The sequence below is a fragment of the Montipora capricornis genome, chromosome 4 (assembly GCF_036669925.1).
Source record: "Montipora capricornis isolate CH-2021 chromosome 4, ASM3666992v2, whole genome shotgun sequence".
Classification (NCBI taxonomy): domain Eukaryota; kingdom Metazoa; phylum Cnidaria; class Anthozoa; order Scleractinia; family Acroporidae; genus Montipora; species Montipora capricornis.
Genome location: NC_090886.1, coordinates 12,442,544 through 12,460,043, shown reverse-complemented (window position 1 = coordinate 12,460,043; position 17,500 = coordinate 12,442,544). Strand labels below are relative to the sequence as shown.

General features: G+C 39.6%; 2 protein-coding genes across 5 annotated transcripts in view; one reads left to right on the top strand and one right to left on the bottom strand.

Annotated features, from left to right (window-relative positions):
- LOC138045548 (lysozyme C-like) overlaps window positions 1-17,500 on the bottom strand; it is a 91,353-nt gene that overhangs the window by 273 nt on the left and 73,580 nt on the right. For all 4 annotated transcript variants that reach the window (XM_068892094.1, XM_068892093.1, XM_068892091.1 and 1 more), the window contains 4 exons: window positions 14,198-14,360; window positions 12,763-12,942; window positions 3,994-4,075; window positions 1-26 (listed from right to left, as the gene is read on the bottom strand). The exon at window positions 1-26 is cut by the window's left edge and continues 273 nt beyond it. In XM_068892094.1, coding sequence (XP_068748195.1) covers window positions 1-26; window positions 3,994-4,075; window positions 12,763-12,942; window positions 14,198-14,336 — 427 coding nt within the window. In that variant the 5' untranslated portion in view covers window positions 14,337-14,360. The remainder of the gene's footprint in view (window positions 27-3,993; window positions 4,076-12,762; window positions 12,943-14,197; window positions 14,361-17,500) is intronic.
- Window positions 1-17,500, top strand: part of LOC138045547 (ATP-dependent RNA helicase DDX55-like) — an 89,100-nt gene that overhangs the window by 42,936 nt on the left and 28,664 nt on the right. The gene's annotated exons all lie outside the window — the stretch shown is intronic.

The following is a 17,500-nucleotide window of genomic DNA, read 5'->3' as shown; positions in this document are numbered from 1 at the left end:
CTCGGCAGTGTTTCCTCCACGCGGCCCTGCAAGGACATTAAAAAAGAGTAATCGTGGTCGGTTGGGGATAACAGCATGCTGTCTTAATATGACGAAAAAACTGTTCTATCTTATAAAAAATAACTTCTCTTGCATTGTTGTTGATTGGTAGTCAAAAGTCCGAAATGGTCCCGGTCTGTGTACTTTTCAGTCAAACGCTTTGTCAGTAATAGGTGAATTGTACTGTGACTTTCAAGTTGTGGAAATGGTTTCGTTTCTCTTCATAGCCTGGGACCACGCTCCGCAGTTGGGGTTATGGAGCGAAAAGGAACGTGGCGAAAAATAAATTGGCGATCGTGGCGAGCCGACCGGGGGGTCTTGGGGAGCCTCCCCAATTTCCCCGATCGGCTCGCTTCGCTAGCCAATTTATCTTTCGCCACGTTCCTTTTCGCTCCATAATTTATCTGCGGAGCGTGGTCCCAGGCTATTCTTGTAAATAATCAGTGCAGGAAATTGTTCTTTACATTTTATTTTATAACGAAATCTTACAGGAGCCCATTAGCCGGAGCCTCCATCTTCCATATTAACCCTCTGAGTCAACCCTTTCCAGTATCTTTCTATTTTTAGAAGCATCTCGCAGGGGGGCTTTACTGGGTGTTTTCACAATAGCCAATCATAAGAGACCTATGGTCAGCCATTTATTACGTCACATAGGTATGTGACGTATCTGAACCACTTCATGTATGTTCTCAGTCACATACGTCAAGTGCAAATAAGAGGTGGAGAGAATGAAAACTATTAGGAGTGTTGAGGAAACAGCTTTGCGCGGTTGGAATCACTCTGTCAATGAGCAAAACGTTGTATATTTCTTTAAAGTGCTACTATGATCAAAAAATCACTTTCTTTTTGTCTTCAGATTTTGAAAGATATGATTGCTGAACGCTTGATTGGGAAAATTTTGAGCTTTGATTTTTATCCATTGGCTGTTTGCTTTGAGTGTAATTTTTGGATTTCACAGTCCGCCATTACTCACGTTCAAAACTGACCGATTGGACCTCAGAGTGCTGGATCTAGGAAAAAGTGACTCACTAGCTTAAAATCTCAGCGTGTAAACACTACTTATTATATATGCAAAACACGAGTTAAAAGTCTGAAAGCCCGAATCTCCCTTGCTGCTTATTAATTCAGCCGCGTACACACGCATTGCATTCTTAAACTATTCAGTCTTTGATGTCATTTTCTCCTCGATCCAGCCCTCTCAAGAATTTAAAGTTAGTAATGGCGGACCATTAAATAGGAAAATTCCAGTTAAAATAAACAGGCCTCCTTTTGAAATCAAGGGTTAAAACTAGGGTCACTTACTGTTTAGTTAGCATAATCTAAAGAAAAATGACAATTGATTTTTTTGGTAATAGTAACATTTTAAAGTGTGATCTGTGTGATGCAGCTTATGTCGGCTTTACAATCCGACACCTACATCGACGTGTGGAGTAACACAAACGATCGGTAATCGGCAACCGTGCAAAGGAACAACATGGAAACGAGCCACATGAAATCGCGAAAAACTTTAGGATCGGGTGCTTGATTTTTGAAATGTTCTTTATTCGGGACCTTTTCTTGCGAATGGGAAAGTAGGAAAAAGAGTTAAGCCAAAATTAAACAAACAGAGTGTTTCCATCCGCGCAAAGTTGTTTGCTTAATACTTCTAATAGGTGGCTTGCAACCAATCCTTTGAAACAAAGATAACAATGCTTCAATGTACAATTGCTGGTTGACGAACAAACGGAACTAATGAGAGATCTTTTGTTTTCGTCCAACCAACATGACGGCGATGACGTAACGTGAAAACCACTTTTAGTTTTCATTTTCTTCACCTCTTATTTGGAGATCATTTTCGCATTCTGCTATTTTTATTGTTCGTATGTAAATGTTTAGCTTTTTACCTTTCATCCCATTGTTTCAGAAATTGTATAGATGCGGAAATTTTTGTATAGAATTTTTTTTTGTATAGATGCGGAAATTTTTATCCATGAACTTGAAAATGACCGTGAAAGGGTCCAAACGTTGTTGTTCTTCTTTTTTATCGCTCATTTTTATGACTTAAGTGGTTATGATGGCAATTTTAAATGCTGAATTCATCATTGAAAGGACGGGTTCATGCAATTGTGCATGACAAAAAAATGGAAAGACCCTTACTTTAAATCGATGAACTTTAGTAGCGATGGACATAAATTTTACGAAGAATTTTACGGTCCTCTTGTCTCAGCAGACAAAACATAGTGAACCATACTCTGGTTTAAAACTGAGCAACGTTCTTTGTTTTTTTTTGCTTCTTTTATTTCAATAAATTTATTTCTGGACTGGGTGCAGAGATGTTGCAGTGATGAGAGCACTCGTCTCCCACCAATGTGACCCGTGTTCGATTCCCAGACTCGGCGTCATATGTGGGTTGAGTTTGTTGGTTCTCTTCTCTGCACCGCGAGGTGCAAGAACTGTGACCTACTTCTTGAAAATGCCGCCGGAGGCCGCATGCACAGACCGGGGGCAGCTTTTTCAAGACCGAGGTCCCAGTTTTTGCTATACGGACCGACCCTTCGCTGGTAAATGACTTTTATTTTTTTCCTCTTTCTCTCCACCGCCCCCCCTCTCCCCCCAACTCTTTCTCTCCCTCTCTGAAATCACTTTTATAATTGTTTACTTGTATCGCACTTGATAGCGAAAGCAGTAAGCGACTTATAAACTGAATGTTTCCGAGAGAAAAATTTTTGTTTGAATTCCTGTTTTGAAACTAACTCTTGTATGTAAACGGATTCGGTGTAAAAAAAAAAAAAAAACAGGATTCGATACCGTGCCCCCTTGGAAAAAAAAAAGCGTTCTTCAAAACTTCATGTAGTGAGGTCGTACGGATTAGAGAATAGCGATATTTCTTCTTTACAAACATTTTTTTTGATACTGAAATTTGCCAACCATGGAGCAAAAGAAGTTATTGTTTCAACAGCCAATTAGCTTCTGGTTGGCATATTAATAGCAATCGGTGACGTAACGAGAAATATCGCTATAGTCCTCAGAAGGACTGTTGCTGAGCTTTCGACAACATGAACGTAAGTCATCTTCAAATGATTTGTTTGCTATGTCGTTGAGCTGTACAAGTTCCTGGTCTCTGACCTGATTGGTCAGTTAGGACGTTACGTTTAATCTTCTTTCCACTAATCGGTGGTGTTGTTGCCCGTGAAAACAGAAATTGGTGCATTTTAATCCGTTCATGTCTGAAGCTCTGTCGTTGATTTGCTGTCCTATTACCGGTAGTTTCGTCAACGAGATGCCGTTTGTAAAATGTTGGGAATGCTTTGTGTAAGTTCTAGCCCAGTGCGAACTCTTGCAGTTGTGAATTCAATAAAATTGACAGCTGGTAGCCTACAAATTTGAATAAGACCTGGTTTCCGTTTACAAAAAGCAAAATAATGATACGAGGTTGGCTGTACGGCTGTGATGATATAGATATTGTTTTATTTATTGATTTATTTACTTTGTTCAGCTGGCCCTTGCATAAAAAGGAAATTCCATTTACTGTATGCCGTGAACGGAACGGCGTACGAGTTGTGGAGACGATTCAACGTGGCGACCATCCCTTAATTCTGTGTCGTTATCGTGTTATTAAGGATTCGTTACACCTACGCTCCCTACATTTTCTGTTTTGTTATTTACATTGAAACTGAGCCTCGAAGCATTCCACTTTCTCTCAGAAAACAACTACATTGTAGTAACAGTAACTACATCAGACTATACTGAGTTGGTTTGAAGCCAATCTCTAGAGACACAGATAATAATGCTGCAATGTACAATTGCAGGTGGACGAACAAAAGGAGCTAATGAGAGATCTTTTGTTTTCGCAGTAAAAGATTGCATCACGGAATAAATTAAAACAAGCTTGTCTGAAACTGGCCTTATTGCATCTCTCGCACTTTGTTGTAAATTCACGATCCAGAAGTCATCATTTGCTGACTAGTGACTCACCATCTGGAGAATCCGTCACGTGAACAGTTCTTGATTTTGACGGCACATTCTGTATCATCAGAGATGTCGGAGTCCATAAAGTCTGCAATGAAAACACAAAGCTAAATTTCTTCCCTGAGAGATATACGAGGCGTCGCATATCAAAAAGAGCTGTAATACTGATATTTTACCTACTGTCGTGTTATACACTGAAACCAAATAGCAAATCTTGTGGTAACTTTTCCTGGTTGGATATCGGTTCAACAAACTCAGAGAAGGAAGCGAAGACCTTGAGTGGATATGTGTTTTCTAAACTCGGATCTCTGTTGTCTGGCTATTTATATTTATTAAATTTTCATTTTCGGCTAATGCATTTCTCGTGACTGGTTCACTCAATCTCGATTATCAGCTCATATACCTTAGTTTGACCTGGCAAATTTCGCAATTTTCGCATTTGCGTTTAAACCTGGACATATCTCGTCTACGGGTGACCCAAATCAAACGCCATCCGATCGTGGTACATGTAGTCGTTCCTCGTTGCAGCAACACCGAAGACCAGATTCGGTCGAACGATTACCTGTGGGTAGTTGCCTTCGAGAAGGGGAATTTGTTAAAGGAAATGGCTTCAAACGAGTATTGAATCATTATTTCAGCAGAACAAGCTCTGTCTTTTGACTTCAGATTTTATGATTGACGAGTCGTCCGTTCAAAACCGCCGCACAAGAATTTGTCCTTGATAGTTGTGGACGAACATCACACCGTCGAAACTTGCCAGAACACTCCCACATTCAATTTAACAGTTATTATGCAAATCAGGCAAAAATCTGACGCCTCTCTCTACTTAGCTTTTCTACCGTTCTTTTTACCGGGCTTCTTTGGAGTGTCGCTCATTAAATTCAAAGTAAATATAGCAGTTTTTCTGCGGTTTCCTTTCCGAGTAGTTGATAGACTTCGACGTGCATATAAGTATTCCCTCGCCGTTATTAAGGTTATTTTGAGTGTTTATTTACATTAGCAATAAAAAAGGCGGAACCATCCGTCATATCACTTTCACTAATTAGATTAACAGTTTTGGTCATTCTGAACGCGTCAGTTACAGCAACGGGTGCGGTCCCTTCTTTTTATTCTCTTCCCAAGCCTCCCTCGGTCATTTTACTTGTTTGCGTGGCAAAACAAGACTGCCTCAAAAAAGCGGGTCACTCGATTGATTTATGAAGGGACTGCTCGAAGTCTACACAGTCTTCAGGTAGAAAACGATTGGAGATTTGACTAATTCGTGTTAGTCGAAAATTATTTGAAAGAAAGCTTGTCGTCCATTTATTACTTCATTATTCTAGGAAAGCTCCATGCATGTCCTATATTCACTACGTGAAACGACCCGAATACACGATCTGTCAACCCGAAAAATGCATCTCATTAGATAATACCGTCGCACAGCTGTCCCCATGAATCGATCAATCCGTACGATTCGTGAAACGCTTTTACGACCCGTGTCGATTCGACTATTGCATGTAGTTGCTAATTTTTATGCCTGTTAATGTGTGTATGCGTCGCGGTCCAATTTGTGAATGAGCTGTTGTCCATAAACATGAGTACACTGAACCACATACCAAAACAAACGAGACTATGTGTGTATGCGTCGTTCTAAAAATCCATGCCGTCAAAGGTTTACAGGAACGCAAGGAAAATTTGCACGCCTCGTTCGAAAAGCCTGTGCCGACAAGCGAGAGTGTGTATACCTCGGAGCCTGCGCCGACAAACAAACAAGGGAAAGTGTGTATGCATCGTTTTAAGAACCCATGCCGTCAAGCGAAAGTGTGTATACCTGGAAGCCTGCGCTGACAAACAATCAAGGGAAAGTGTGTATGCCTTGTTCTAAAAGCCTGTGCCGACGAACAAACAGGGGAAGTGTGTATAACACGTACATAAAAATGAAAAAAATGAACCGCATACCAAAACAAACGAGACAATGTGTGTATGCCGTCGTACTAAAAACCCATGCCGTCAAAGATTTACAGGAACGCAAGGAAAGTGTGCACGCCTCGTTCGAAAAGCCTGTGCCGACAAGCGAAAGTGTGTATACCTCGGAGCCTGGGCCGACAAACAAACAAGGGAAATTGTGTATGCATCGTTCTAAGAACCCATGCCGTCAAGCCAAAGTGTGTATACCTCGCAGCTTGCGCTGACAAACAAATAAGGGAAAGTGTGCACGCCACGTTCTAAAAGCCTGTGCCGACAAGCGAAACTGTGTATACCTCGGAGCCTGTGCCGACAAGCAAACAAGGGAAAGTGTGTATAATTCGTTCTAAGAACCCTTGCCGTCAAGTGAAAGTGTGTATACCTCGGAGCCGACAAACAAAGAAGGGAAAGTGTGTATGCCTCGTTCTAAAAGCCTGTGTCAACGAAAAAACAGGGGAAGTGTGTATAACACGATCACACGTTGTAAAAGCTTTCTAAGAGCCGGTGCCACAAAGAAATGGATGTCGTGACTTATTACTGGGTTGTCAGTATGGCACTTCTGGTAACTTATGGGTCGAAGATTGAAACGCAAATGGCGTTTTGGAGGATCTTTAAAGAAAATGTACCCTTATGGATTTAAAGAATGGAACGTAAATTGGATAAACAAGCCATGCGGTGAAAAGTGAATGTCTGGAATCTTAAAAACGACGAGTAATGGACTTCGATCACAATCTTTCGCCCGTTGAGCCGTAATCAAAGTGAGCTGTAGTTCTTATATTGTACCAAGTGTGTGGTGTTTTGTACGACACTGAAATCAAATGGAAAAGTTCTCTGGCAACTTATGGGTTAACCAAAGACAGAAGGAATTGAACAACAGTCTTCCGGTAACAATAGGAAATTTCACTAATTCTTGTTAGTCAAAAATTATTTGAAAGAAAGCTTGTGGCGCATTTTTTGCTTGATAATTCAAGTAAAGGGTTTAATGCTAAACACTGGTGGGAAATTTATTTAGTTGCATTTTGACACGGAGCGTGTTGGCAGCTTGTTTTGTTGCCCGATGTTGCCCTGTTATGCATAACATCCACTTGCTCTTTTGACATGACTGCTAAAGAATACAGAAAGATTTTCACGATAACTAAAAATTCCTGTGTTAAGTATGAAAATTCGACGAAGAGGTAAATACGACTGAATTTGTTGCGTGCGTTGCTATTTTGTGATTTGATTGTTGTGCAAATTTTGACAGATAATAATTATGAAATATATCCATGGATAAATCGTTAAAATGTCTTTACTTTTAGGGGTTATTTGAACATAAAAGATGCAACGCTTGACGAGAAATAATATTTTTGTTAATATTTGAAAGAAGAAAAATTTCGCGGCAATCAGGACGCGGTGAAAATGAATTAACAAATTTGCATACTTGCGTTGAAATGTGATACGCGAAAAGCCAGGAATTTTATTTTTTTGACAAATGATTTTGTCATTGTAGTGTTAATCCAATTTTATTGCTACGACTTGCTAGTGCGAAGATTGTTTACACGAAACTCACGCTTTTTGCGAATTTTGAGTGAATTTCATCATTCAATGAAATGTTACAAGAAAAATGAGCTACAGTAAGTTATTAAAAAATGACCTAAGTAGGATTTGAACATTGCTACGGAAATATTGCGGAGAAATTCCCAAGCTATCCCATGCGAGCGTTGGCCCTAGTAAGGTAAATGGGCCCACAAAACTTAAGTTATTACGGAGTTCATCTAAGATGCAAGGACAGAACTTTTAAACATGGCAAGACTTTCTCTTTTTCTTGTTTTCAGCAAAAAGCAATGGGAAGATTATAACAACAGAAAAGAAACCAACGAGGCGACCGCTGCAAAAAAAACAACGTATACAATGATTCCTTATCACATCGAAATTACAACGAACATGGCTTTAGTAAAGAAAATTTCACCGTTCCGAAATACAATACCTTACATAACAGTTCCCTGAGTTCCTCAGTAAAAAGCATTCACTAAGATACCAACCCCTCGACAACTACTGCAAAAGAACTACCTTATTCGTTCTCCTTATAGTTCCCGGTTTTCAAATCATTAACCACTTTGCTCTGCAAAAGCGCAACCATAAGGATACAACTGACGTTTCACAGTAAACCAGAATGACATGTAAGTAAGTAAGTAAGTAAGTAAGTAAGTAAGTAAGTAAGTAAGTAAGTAAGTAAGTAAGTAAGTAAGTAGGTAGGTAGGTAGGTAGGTAGGTAGGTAGGTAGCTGGGTAGGTAGGTGGGTGGGTAGGTAGGTAGGTAGGTAGGTAGGTAGGTAGGTAGGTAAGTAAGTAAGTAAGTAAGTAAGTAAGTAAGTAAGTAAGTATGTAATTTTATTTAACCGTGACATATCGCATATGAGCGATACCTCGTTTCGGTGAAAAATCTGAAGTTGGCCTGCAATCCTAAGTAATCACTTGCTAATCCAGTCGAATAGTTGCTGTTATTATTTCCAGAAAATCAGGGGCACCCAACGTCAATTTTCGGAAATTATCTGTTCGGAAAACGATTTGAGATCTAGAATTTTCGGATCACTTGTTGTAAAATTTCTTGCTTGCCTGTCACTCCCAGGATTTTCTAACATCTGAAAAATAGCATAATTCCCCATTTTTAATGGATTTTTACCCTAAAAAGGTTACCTAGAATTTTCGGGACCCTTTTTTCTGGCTAAAAGTTTGGAAAAAGTAAGTTTTGATCGCTATGATTTTCGGATCACTAGACTTTCAGCTAGGGAATCCGAACAGATAAAAAAATTTTAGGGGATAAAAATATGCCTATATCTACCGTTCAAATACTAAAATGCGTTTAACAATGCTATGTTTAAGTGGTCTTGAACTATATTCTCGTTGGGTGCCCCTGGAAGATCATATAAGAAAGGAGATATTTCCGGGAATTTGGACTTTAAACTCACACTTAACTAGATATTACGCCTGACAATTCAAGAATTGTTATGTAGCAATGCCCCTTTCGTTGGCTCAATAATTCGCATACTTAAAATTAGCAAACATCGAAAAATACCAAAATAACTCAACCAAAACAGAAAACATACATTATATTCGCGCAAATTCTTGTCTCAGTTTTAACGCAAAAACACGCTGATCGGTTAATAAGCTATGCACTATCAGTCTCAAGGGCAAACATTTTCCTACCAAAGGCTTTGCCTTCCACAGCACTTTCTGTCGCAGACGATCAAGCGTTACTAAACAATAGGAAATGAAGGCCCTGAACTTCCAAGGTAGAAGTGCATTCCTCGCGCTTGATAGCAATAAAGAGGTAGATCCAAACTCATGTGACGTTAATATACCTTACCACCAAAGTAATTGTCTGAATTGTGAACACAGGGGACTCACATGGCCGCCGTTGAACAACATCCTCCAAATCTTTCTACAAGATACGACTCAAACGAATCGACATCTCGAACAAGCCTCTAAGTCCCGCTAATGAGATGTATTTCTCCATTCGACAACGGAATCGGACAACGGAACCCCATGTGATTCGTATCGTATGGGCACGATTCGTACGAATCGAACGAATCGACGACTCGGACAAGCGTCTCTCAGCATACAGCGTGTTGGACATATTCTAAGTCCCGCTAATGACATGCATGTCTCCATTCGACAACGGGTCGTATCACATGAGCACGATTCGTACGAATCGAACGAATCGACAACTGGGAGAAGGGTTTTTTGCCCTACAGTGTGTTAGAAATATTCCAAGTCCCCATAATGAGATGCATTTCTCCATTCGACAACGGGTCTTATCAACAAATGTCCATCTACTCCGAATCAACGATTCGATACCAACTGCACAGCTTTTTTACAACTCGTATCTATTTAGGTGTATTGGACAACCCTCGGTTTTTGACACGGAGTGTGTTGCTCGCTTGCACGCCCGAGATGAAATGGGAAGTTTTTTTCTACCCACTAATAGCAAATGTGTTGTTTGTTTCAATGAAATTTTTGGCTGGAAAAGATTTATGTGAGATTTTTCTGTCTTTAAATTTGTGGATTGATCGTGTTCGAATCGCGTTGTGTAACATAATAGACCATTTTACAGTTCTGTGCTCAGTTACCAGGCCTTTGAATAATAGCGAGGCTGGAGGTTACCTTGCTTTGATACAAATCTTATTACTTTTATTATGTAAATCATATTGTAATGCTAACTAGTTTCTATTTACATAAGAAAAGCAGTGAGGTTTGCATCAAAACAAGGTCAACTCCAGCCTCGCTTTTATTCAAAGGCCTGGTAACTGAGAACAGAACTGTAAAATGGTTATGAAAACAGAATGCAGAAGAAAACCATTCAAAGTCGATTTAATTGACATCTCAATTAATGCGTGGAAAAAGTGCAAGTGGTACAAAGCATGCGCGAAAGTGTTTACAGACAAATCTATAAAACAGCCTTCGTTAAAATCCTAGTCACAAACTAGCAAAATGGTGATTTATAACCGTTGAAATCAGCAATCTCAGTTTGACAATGTTAAAACAATTTCACTGTCAACAGCGCCTCTGAGAGGTGAGCATTGCTTTGTTGTAATATAACCCGTCTTGTTTTCTTGCAGCTAAGTAGAACTTTCTTAAACCCTTTTTAAAATTCCTCCTTTTTCATCTCCTTGATTTCAAATTCGTCTTCCTGGGAAAACCAGCGTACAAAATAGAACTGACTCCAAGTGAAACAAACTGTTGGCGTGAGGATTGCTTAATTTTTAGCACTAATAATCATCTGGAAAAACGAAGTCAAACACTTGTTGTCAAAAATATGAAGTCTTCTCTTACCTTTGAAAACTTTCGGCCCAAATTTGTGGCCCTCTTTGTATTCTCTGGTACAGCATTATCCTGTATTCTTAATATTTCCGATTCAGAAACGCTGGCAAAACGCGACTTTACGCCGGCCATTTTGTTTTGTTTGGATCTCGCATAGACCATTTTACGTATACGGCGGCCATTTTCAAATCCATTGTTTCAAATAGCTATTATGGTATTCTAATAGGAAAATTGAATACTAATTTGCCCCCTTGTAATCCCATAATAGCTATTTGAAACAATAGATTTCAAAATGGCCGCCGTATCCGTAAAATGGTCTATTGTTGACTTTTTAGGGAGTGAATATATGCTCAATTACTCCGAGATAGCGAACCAATCAGATTGCTTGAAACACCAAGATCACTGAGTGAGTATATACTAATGAAGTTTATTTGGGAAGCCAACAATATTTTTCTTTAAGCTTATCAACTGAGCAATTAGGTGAATTTTTAAGTTCTTGATCAAATTTAATTTATGCATCAATTATTTTTACAAACAAGAAGCTATTTCAAAAATAAGCGGTATTTGGTTTCCGGACTGAGCAGCTCTGGGGGATGATGACAGTACGGTATGCCGCCTTCAAGCTCGATCCCCTGGCCTGTTTCTTCCATAGGGGAAGTTACCGGGAGTACCTTGGATTCCTAGACTTTTTTATTTTTTATTTTCAGATTAGCCCAGCCAACATTACCCATGGGAAAATCCAGTGTCAGCCCCTTCAATACCACCCAACTCAGTGTCCTGTTTTTGTGTAACATGTACCACAGGCAACCCAGTGTACGCTCACGGAGCGTTTAGTTATTTTGTTCGAAGAAAAAAGTATAGCATTCGGCTCCGTTTTTGGACACTTTGGACTTTTCTTGAGGTGGGGAGGGGGTGGGGGTCGCGATTTGGCTGCGCATGCGTAAAATTTCTTTGCCTAGTTGATTCTTTTCAGAAAAGGCAGCCCAAATAGGATTCGAACTCGGTATCTTCTCATTCAGAGGCAATCGCGATTACCACTAAACCAGAGACGACCACGCAACAGATGTTTTGTGTTTTCATTGATGTCCGGTCATCGTAAAACTCGGTAACACATCTTACCGGGCTAATTACATAATTTGATAATCCGCCCGCCCATTGTAGAAACTTGTAAAGCATCTGTTTACTGGTTTTGATTGGAATCAACGCCGTTAACTACAGCTTTAAATGTAACCAAGTACTCTACATCTCACTTAACCCTATCAGTGGGTCGCAGAATGTGGACATTGGACTTCGAACTACGGAATTGAAAGTGGATGTTGATCACTATATTTTAATACAAAAAAATACTGAAATACTGTAAACTTTAAAGGAAATTGGCTAAAAATCCTTCGAACAAAGTGTAGGCTACCCGTAGCCTCCTTTTAGTTTTAAGATCTTGACCCGGCACTTTAAGTCCGTCGCACGCTAGCCGATTTTTTGTGGGGCGACGAGAAATCTTGACTTGTCAGCTAGAGTACGGTGAATTTAGACAAGTCTGCGACAAGATCGGGGCTTGTCGGGCGGTATCTGACAGCGCTAGATCAGAAAAAGACTAAGACAAATGGTGGGGCTCGCTCGCTCTGCAACCAATTAGGAAGCATTATGAGAGCAAGCGCTTTTTCAACATGGCGCCATCTTCCTTTTGGATGAGTCGGTGCCAAGCTCCCACGCGGCTAGTGCCGACAAAAATACGGCTAGTGCGCGGCCAGCTGATGGCCCGACAAATTTTAACCCACTTTGACCCCGATAAAAAATCTGCAGTTCTACGGCAAAAATCGGCTAGTGTGCAGCGGCCTTTAGTGGCTATGTCACGTGTGACTCCGTTATAGTGCATTCAGGGATTTATCAACACATTCATAATCACTCATTTTCAAGGGAACGAGTATTCTTAGATTTACTTATTTGTGACTGTGCTGCGGACCCCACCAGAGCCATAGGAACACAATCTAATGCACTTCTTAGTACTCGACAGAATAATTTATCCTCCTCTTACCATTACAGTTGCTGACACCACAGCCGTGGGTTAGTATACGCCAACACGCACTGTATTTCACGTTTCCCTTTCCGCACCAGTAGTGATTATTGATCTGAAATATCCCAAGGTCCTGTGACCAGCCGTTATCGTTGAAGGCATTATACCGGTAGCCACTCTCGTGTTGGACCAAACACAACCCTGCATTTAGACATAACTCAAATATGATCGATCATTGATCGTAGAAAATTTACAACGTTAATGTATAATTTAACTTGAAAGCAATATAGAAAAATGTTAATGGAACCCTTTCCCTTTAAGAATTGAAGGTAGCCATTTATTTTTCTGAGCCAATCCCAGGAGACATTGTAATAGCTGCCTCATTTTTTGAAGCAGTGAACAATTATTCTGGAAAGATGGTCTTTTCAAAAGTTTTCGAGAGAGTGATAAATTACATTGTTTAGGACGCAGGCAAATTTATGTAATCCGAATTTCGGGACGTTTAAGTAAGAACCCCTCTGACGATACAATTTTCTTTTTGCAAGAAACAACTCGACAATGCAAATTGCCTGGAGGATCTACCCAACAAATATGTTTGCCTTGCCTTTTCTTAAAGCTTGGTTGGTTCATATATAAAAAATGGGATTGACATGATCTGCTTAGTTCAGCAGATATTTGTGGAGAGGGAAAACAGGAGCGACACTAAGAATGGTTGCGAAGGAGGCTAGTTCCAGTCGTGCAACTTTGATTTTATCCCAATTATAAACAATGGATAAGAAAATTCGAAAGAGGTGGCTAATGCCTTCATCAGCGTAGAGTTCGGCTAATCATTGGCATAAGTATCTACTTTGAACTTACGAATGACGCCAAACGAAGGAAACAAAAGGGTAAAATAATACCCACTAGCAAAACAAAAACCTTCATAGAGGTCCCTACACCGGGTTAAACTTTCGAATTTTCTCTAATTCAGTTGTAATAGAGCCTGAAGGGTTTTGTTGGTGAGACGTTTATGATTGCCAGTATAGTTAGGGGAGCAGGGGCCACCAATGTGGCCCGAACTCGTGGCCATATGTAGGTAAAGTTTGTTGTTGGCTCTTTACTCTGCTCCGAAAGGTTGTTCTCCGGGTTCTCCGCTTTTCCCCTCTCCTCAAAAACCAACATTCCTAAATGCCAATTCGATGGGATTGAGGGCCAGATTGAAAACTACTGGGTCACCATGCAGTAAATATGTTAGCCTTGTTATTATAATAATAATAATAATAATAATAATAATCATTATTATTATTATTATTATTATTATTATTATTAATAACCAGAAATTTACATGTCATAGACATATGCCATATATATTTGTTCCGCGACGGCAAACTTTGCATCACTGACTGTTGTGGCCATGACTCAAGCCGGGTGAAAAGAACGTCTTATTAACTACAAAACCGAAATTAAATCTCCTTACAATCTCTCATATCTGAATCCGGAACATTTTGAGTCCTTAGCGCCCTGACCACATCGCATTTGGATTTTGTTCCTGCATAAGAGAGGCCCCCAAAAGCGGACAGGATTAACAGCATAGCAAAAGAATGCACAATTTTCATCTTGTTTGATAGGAAGTAAATTCTCTGAAAGACAAAGCGCAAATAGCATGTTATGGTTTCAAAGCTGTATATTAATTTCCATGGGAAGTAAAAAAAAAAAAAAAAGCCGTGGGACAGCATCAGCTGCTGCCTTATCCTTCCTTCCGAACTTGAGTCACAAAAATAACGGAGGCGCGGTTAAGGAAAGGGAGCCTCAAGTTCTCAGTGTCATTCCCTTAGTTGGAGTCATAGTGTAGGGTATGGCCGAGTATACCCGTAATTTCGGAGCTGACACTACGGGGTCACGTGAGATTGAGCATATGCGTGACCAGCAAACTGCACGGGGTAATGCGTAGATTTCTCTGCTGCATTTAATTGTTAACCTGCAATGGCGTCGAAAGTCATTGTAATGCGAATGGCGTTCAAGTGCATCTTTAAACAAAATATACCATTATAGAGCTCAAGAATGGAACGTCAATTGGATAAACAAAACAGGCGGTGAAAAATAAATATCTGGAATCTTAAAAGCGACGAGTAATGGACCTCGACAACAATCTTTCGCCCGTCGAGCCGAAATCAAAGTGAGCTGTATTTCTAATATTCTGTCAAGTGTGCTGTTATGGACAACACTGAAAACAAATGAAAAGTTCTCTGGTAACTCAGTATGGGTTCAACAAAGACAGAGAAGGAATCGAACACCTTAAATGGATCTGTGATCTCTGTTGTCTGGCTATTTGTGTTATTTGTACTCAACCCTTCACAGTCTCCCGGTAACAATTGGAAATTTCACTAATTCTTGTTAACCTTCAATGGCGTCGAAAGTCATTGTAACGCGAATGGCGTTTTAGTGGATCTTTAAACAAAATATACCCTCATGGAGCTCAAGAATGGAACGTCAGGCGGTGAAAAATAAATATCTGGAATCTTTAAAGCGAGGAGTGATGATCTTCGACAACAATTTCATTTTTCGCCGTTGGATATCAAGTGAGCTTTGTTTCTAACATTTTACTAACTTGGTATTATATACAACACTGAAATCAAATGGCAATTCTTTTATGAATTTAACAAACATTGAAGGAATCGAACGCCTTGAATGCGTCACAGTGTTTACTGAAGTCGCATGTAAGTTACATTTATTTTGTACTCAACTCTGCAAAGGTAAAAAAAAATTGGAAATGTGACAGTGAAAAATTATTTGAATGAAAGCTTGTTGTCTCTTTCGTGCTTTATTATTTACGGTCAAGGTTCTTTCGAAAAGGATTTGATGTGAACTGTCAGAAATTTATTTAATTGCATATGCTTTGTCACACCGATTCAGTGTGTGTCTTGGTTGCACGCACGCAAATTGTAATAGGAACGGTTTTTTGCCTCTAATAGCAAATATGTTGTTTGTTTCAAATGTTTCGCTGGAAATGATTTTTGTGAAATTTCCACCTTTTGTGAATTTATCACGTTGTGCAATTTTCGAGCTTAACAAATTTGCATACGTGTGTTGAAATGTGATACGGGTGGATTTTTGTGGTTGTGCACTGTAAGCAGCGCATAAGTCACGAAAATAAACGGGGTCTGACATTTGCAGACTGCAGACTAACCCTAAATCACAATTATTGAAAGCTAACCGTTTTAAAACGGACTTAAATACTGTTTATCAGCGCTATTTTAAATGAATGCTTAGACTTATATACTGTTTATCAGTGCTATTTGTAGGCAGTCTGCGGTCTGCAGTCTGCAAATGTCAGACACTGGAAAATAAACAGGTCTGTTGGAAGCGTGCTTGAGTTTCAACAAAATGAGCGCCAAAATCGGCAAAAAATTGTGACGCTGATGAATAATAAAGTGGTGATAAATAACCTCGTCTTGGAAAGTAAATTTTTGACTTTGCACAAACAATGGTCAACCTCAAGAGTTCGGCGATTGTGATTCGCACATTTCTTGTCAAACTTTATAACACTTGAAAGAAAAGGAAACTTACAAAAACAAAAACCTTGTATCTTGCCATCATTTGACACAGACGCTTCACTTTTTCGCGAGTAAACACGACGCGGTAACTTGATCACGGCGCCCGCTGAATTCGATGTCACTTTCGATTTTGCGATTTACTTGTGCAGCCAAAAGTGCATTAACAAAATTGAACGTAGCAAAAATCTCCCAAAATGTTTGTCGCCGATCGTAACTTTTTATATTCGCGGTTCAAAATTAATGTTGTTTTCATTTAGTTAATTTTGTGCTGATGGCAAAATATTTTATTTTCGATAGACCGTCCTGAAAACTCCCTTCTGCTCTTCCTAAAAACTATGTATCAATATTTATTTACTTTTACATCAATACTTGTTTTGCATAAAGCAAGCTTACAAAATCTGTACCTTGCTTAGTTCGCATTTTTGAGCGTTACAATAGAATTTTCGGTCCTATGCTTCTGTTGCAAACTGGTATATTTTTTGGGTCACTCATCCAGATATTAACCCCGCCGGATAGGGGATAACTTCAGTGACCTCTTGGCTGTCAGATGCTCAGAGTGCAAGCTTAAACTTGTGGTGAAAAGAAGTTGTGAGGAACTTGAAAATGATCAACATGTCAGCCCAGAAGCCAAAGTTTCTCGATTCCCTTTATGTTCTTCAATTTTTCTGGGTTCAGTACTTTGCTAGTAACCACATGTCTTCACAGGGTGCTATTTACCTAAGACTTCTACCATGGCACTACAATGATATACAATACCAAAACAATATTGTGTACTATTAGAGCTACATATTACGCAAAGACAACTTGAATCTCCTGGAAGACAAAACGCAACTCAGTTGACAATATGGAATGAAGCCATGTGTTACTGCACTACCACACGTAAGCAATGCGTGGCTATTTTTTTCTAAAGATAACAGGAATTTCTCCTTTCTGACAAATGATTAATAGGCCGGTAGCCAGGTTTTTAACATCAGAAAAAGATCTCTTTCGTCGTATGAACGTGTGAGCCAAAGGGCCTCTGCTGGTACGACTTCTGGGTGACCTCTTAAATGGTGTTAATGACCCCCGACTTGAAAAAATTGCCTGGAACGCAGCAGTTTAATACCACCCAACTCAGTTCCTTCTGTTTTTGAGTAACAGGTACCACAGGCAACCCAGTGTACGCGTTTGGAGCGTCTAGTTGTGATGGTAATTAGTTCGAATTTACGTATGAATGAAAACTATTT